At 42.1% G+C, this 4,615-nt stretch overlaps 1 protein-coding gene across 2 annotated transcripts; it reads right to left on the minus strand.

Annotated features, from left to right (window-relative positions):
- Positions 1–494: 494 nt before the first annotated feature.
- On the minus strand, positions 495–2,992 carry cfap298 (cilia and flagella associated protein 298). 2 transcript variants are annotated; one of them, XM_080866225.1, is made up of 8 exons: positions 2,853–2,992; positions 2,437–2,607; positions 2,085–2,252; positions 1,797–1,864; positions 1,546–1,659; positions 1,233–1,364; positions 1,041–1,136; positions 495–964 (listed from the first exon to the last, which is right to left on the minus strand). In XM_080866225.1, exons 2-8 carry the CDS (start codon positions 2,573–2,575, stop codon positions 854–856), a joined length of 828 nt encoding a protein of 275 aa, XP_080722351.1. In that variant the 5' UTR covers positions 2,576–2,607; positions 2,853–2,992; the 3' UTR covers positions 495–853. The 2 variants fall into 2 exon arrangements, with proteins under 2 accessions (XP_080722351.1, XP_080722350.1); XM_080866224.1 differs by having other exon boundaries at positions 1,546–1,704.
- Positions 2,993–4,615: the final 1,623 nt, after the last annotated feature.

Here is a 4,615-nt window from a genome sequence, read left to right on the forward strand (position 1 = left end):
AATGTTCAAGTGTAAGGTATTCCCTGAGACTAGTGATAATTTTATGACAGATATTTCCTTATCGCCTCCTATTAGATATTCTTTGATTGGATCATCCACTGCGGACTTAATACAAAGCAAGTGACAGCACCTTTGGTGATGAGGTTTATATAATCTTCTAGAGTAAAGCTTTGACCAATCAAAAAAGAAAAAACTTTAAGAGAATTTCAGACTTTTTGGAGGCATTTTGTGAAACTTGATAGAACTCTCTGGATAACTGCTTCGTCTCCGTCAAAAGTTCAAGGGGATGACAACTCAGTCTGAACTCTACACCTTTCTCAGTCCTGCTGGGATGACCTGAACTGTGTGGAAACTTCCTGACTGCGAGCAACTTTCACAGGCGTTTGTTTGTCTCATTACCGAGAAGACAAAGAGAGGAAAGGTGTAGCATCCTTGTCCTTGCACTCCCAGGGATGTAAAACTACTGATATTGATCAATTTTTGTGTTCACGTGATCAAAATATAAAACACAGAATAAACTTTATTTTTTTCGTACAGACTCAATAAAAAACAACATGGTGAAACTGATAAAGGAACACTGGGAGCAAATTTATATTTAAATAAATCAAACACCAGCCTCAGTTTCACATTATGTCAGGATCTGAACTTCAGGACGGTTACAGAGGAGGAGAAACTCCAAGATATAAGAGCACACAGGCTGAATCATTAGTACTATCTGGATGATGTCACATGAGACCAAGAGGAAGCTCATTTTAAGATTTTGAAAAGGCAACTTGTCCAGCTGAATACAGAGCTGTTGAACTCCAGATCACAGAAGTGGCTCCGAGTTGGGTTTGTAGAGTGTTGCTGGTCTTCATCTCGGCCCCCATTTGATATTAGTGAGACCCTGAAACTGTCTTTTGAGGGCCTGCCTGTCTGACCACTCTGAGTCCAGGTAGCGATCATCATCCGCCTCCTCCAGTTTCTAAAAATGTGACAAAGAAAAGATTAGAATGTTTGTTCAAAGCCAAATGTTTATAACATGTGACACATTTCCTCACCTTGAGCTCTTCCTGCCTTCTGTAATAGTGCATCATCATCTGTTTCTGCTGGTCATCGGTGATTACAGGTTCTCTCGCTGGCGCCCCCTGTCCTTTCTAAAGTGAATAGTAAAAGGGTTTAAAAAAAACCCTCAAAAACATATGATGAAGGTCATGGGCCTCAAACATACTTTAGATTGAAATGGCTCTCACCTTTTGGATTTTAACCACTAGCTTTGTCTTTTCATTTCTGCCAATGTAGTCCTGCAGTTTTTTGCCCCTCTGCATCTCTTTGGCAGCCCACCACAGCTGGCATTCGTCGTCTGTGATCACCTGCAGAGACGCCTGAGATGAAGAGAAAAGTAGCAGAAACAGTTGAGAGAGGGCGAAGGCAATTTCATGAGCTTCAAATTAATTTAAAAATAAGACACCTTTTTAAAATAACACCTCCAATGATCATACCATAAATGGAAGATAAAAATTCCTAATTTTATGTGGCCATCAGCCTCCATTTCAGCTGTTTCACCTGTGTTTCTGAAAGGTCTTCCTTGTCCTCTAATTCCATCCTGATTGGGTCGTGAGGAGGCAGCCCCATGGGGTACACGATCATGACCGCCCCCCTTAGCTGATCCAGTGCTTCCTTTATCATTTCCACAGTGACACAAACATTGGCTTGAACTTGTTTCTGCATGATAAAGAGAATGACGTAATTTGTTTGTGACGCCCTTTTTGAACAAAGCAAAAAGTAACGATCAACCGTTAAAGCAAATAACTCACTTTGGAGATGAGCGCCGTTGCAGCCTCCACCGTTCTCATCAGCACCTCTTTCATTTTATCATTAGGCGCTAGTAGAAGGCAAAGGGATGGTTTAAACATGCATTCTTGCAAATAAAAAGGATTGCTTGCAAAATTGTCATCTTTGTAAAGGAAATTTGTGTAGTATTATCTACAGCTGTTACGTGCTATCAGATATCATTTCATATAATTGCACAAAGTCAGGAAACCAGGCTTTAACTACAGAGCTATATTAAATCATGCAAACCCAAACGGATGTTACAGTCTCACCTTGTCCATTCCTCCTCCCAATCTCATCCTTTCTAAACACAGAGCCTCCACTGGGGATGCACTTTTCTCCCCATTCATCCCTCAGGTTTAGCTCCTCAATCTGCTCCTCTGTCAGCCCCTGCATGTTGGGTGGCAGTGAGATGCCATGGTCTGCAAGCTCGGGAATCTCTGAGGGCACACAGAGGAACAAGCAGATCTTTGTCAGAGGCCCACTTACAGGGTTGAATTATGCTATTTGGGGAACTCAGAGACACGAAACTGGTCAAAATAGAGTGCACCAGCACTGATGTTAAGTTTCAACAGTAGTGAGGTGCAGGTTTGAGTCGTGGCAGCACCGAGGGTGTGTTTTCACCTGAACATAGTCTCTCCACTTTGAGCCTTCCGTTGTAAATGGCAGTAATTTGCTGGATCAGAGTTTCCAGAGGGGTGTCCACGGTGGTGTTAAAAAGAAAAAGGCTTTCGTCTCCACGCTTCACGTGAAGTTGCACCATTTCGCTAAGCAACACCTGCTTACCCCACCTTCCTGAAAGATAGGTTTGAAAGAGAAGAAAGTTGGGGCCTGAATGAAACTTGAACACCACCAACCACTTTCCCTCAGTAGGACAACAGTGCGTAACCATAACGACAGCCGTGCCTGTCGCGGATGCTTCCAGAACACACGTAGCTAACGTTAGCTCTATGGAAGCTAACTGTTATGGCTGCTCACAGTGACACAGTGATACTGTCTGTTGTTATTTTCTCACAGTGACCTACAGCGGTGACACGTACCTATGCAGTAAAACGTGAAGCACTGTGTTCGGTCCCTCCAGTTTAACTTGCGCTCACACTAAACAGCTCACACTGTTTACAACCGGTGGCATTACTTCCCAATTACGATTGGTCAGCCCGGCTGCTTTCTTCGACTGTAATTTGGAGGACACTTCGTGCTATAAAAGCTGTGACACTGCCCCCTAATGGAGCACAGCGGCAACACTGTGCTCCATTTCCACTGTGCAAAGAGAAACCGGCTAGAAGCGCTCACCTTGTTTGCCATGCTCGTCACGTTAAAATCCTTTAATTTCCTCGTTACTCATGATGGCATCTTAAGGAAATAATTAGGATCTTTTAAAAGTCCTTAATTTAAAATAAATATTATGGCATAACAATGTACTGTATGTTTCTAAAATTTCAAAAGACTATCCAGGAATAAGGGGCATTTTTATGCAGTCAAAAACCAACAAGTACTCATGTCAACATACATTTATTTATTTTTTGCATACATACAACATAAACTGCTTCATACATAAATGTGCTGTCTGCTGTGCACATAAATTATGGAACATTGGATATTAATGTGAATTACAGCTCCAAGTTTTCACTTTAATACATACAGAATATGTTCCACAACACAGACTCTTAGTTACTATGGATTATAGCCATAAAAAGGGACACCAACCTCACAAAAGGAGCATTTTATTTCCTATAAAATGTCATCTCGAACTGTGACATGACACAAAGCGCTGGCTAGTCACCTACTGTTAATGCAGATACAGTATCTACTGCACACTTTGAATAACACAGATGCATTTTAGAGATGACACTTACATGTAAGCAGAGGCAGCCGATACACTTGCTTACATAGAGAGCTACTGCCTTCATTGCAGTGAATGAAGATTATCTTTGCGTATTTTACAAGTGTTTAAACAGAAAGCAGAAGCATTAGTTAGGTGGCGCGTTCTTAAATCTGATGTTCATCTTTCATGAACCACTGTAATGCTTTTCAAATAACATAATTCCTGAAGGCTGGGGGAAATGGCATGTGTCGAGGCATGGTACCTGTTGCTCATCCTTCTGCAAATCTATTGCTTATCATCACCGTCAACGTTAACGCTGACTAACAGCAGTGAAAAAGTGAAGTAGGTAGTACAGGACAAAATACTGACACATCACCTCTGACAACACACACACACACACACACCTGAAGAATGGTTACGATATCAGTGAGGCTCAGTCATAAAACACCCTCAAACAACCAAGGGATAGATATCACATGTGGATCAGAAAAAGCTGAGATTTTGACACCCAACACTCAAATCAAACTTCTGTCTGGAATGTGGGCCACACTGGAAATGTGTTCTGCTGACGCATCTGGGTCTGAGCAGAGTGTGTAGTTCAGTCTAATGAAGTCAGTCAAGATGGTACTCAGAGTACTCAATTGTACAGAGGCATTCTTATTTAGATGGAGAGTGGCATGAGACCCCCCCCCCCACAAAACAGTCCTGTCTTGTATTGTCAACATTGCTGCGTAACAGCCTGGGTGTAGCCTCTGGCAGGCTGAGGGAATACATACACAGCTGCAGCCAGGAAAAAGTGAATACAGTAGCTGTTAGTGCAGAGCCTGTAAGGAAATACACCGCTTATACTCAAAAGGGAAAAGCTCCGGTATTCCACTCTTAAGTCTGTACACGCACTCACATCCAAATACAAACACTGTCAAACACGATAAGAGACGATTATGCACTTCAAACACATCACTTCTCACCACAGTAACA

This window comes from Rhamphochromis sp. 'chilingali', assembly GCF_963969265.1.
Source record: "Rhamphochromis sp. 'chilingali' genome assembly, chromosome: 19".
NCBI lineage: Eukaryota > Metazoa > Chordata > Actinopteri > Cichliformes > Cichlidae > Rhamphochromis > Rhamphochromis sp. 'chilingali'.

What these genes read in the sequence shown, in the direction of transcription:
- cfap298 (XM_080866224.1), bottom strand. Translation starts at nt 2,575, where the DNA reads ATGGTGCAACTTCACGTGAAGCGTGGAGACGAAAGCCTTTTTCTTTTT. An exon ending in TAGTGGTTAAAATCCAAAAG is followed by an intron (nt 1,137 to 1,232) that starts GTGAGAGCCATT and finishes TATTCACTTTAG; the next exon opens with AAAGGACAGGGGGCGCCAGC. An exon ending in GAAGGCAGGAAGAGCTCAAG is followed by an intron (nt 965 to 1,040) that starts GTGAGGAAATGT and finishes TCACATTTTTAG; the next exon opens with AAACTGGAGGAGGCGGATGA.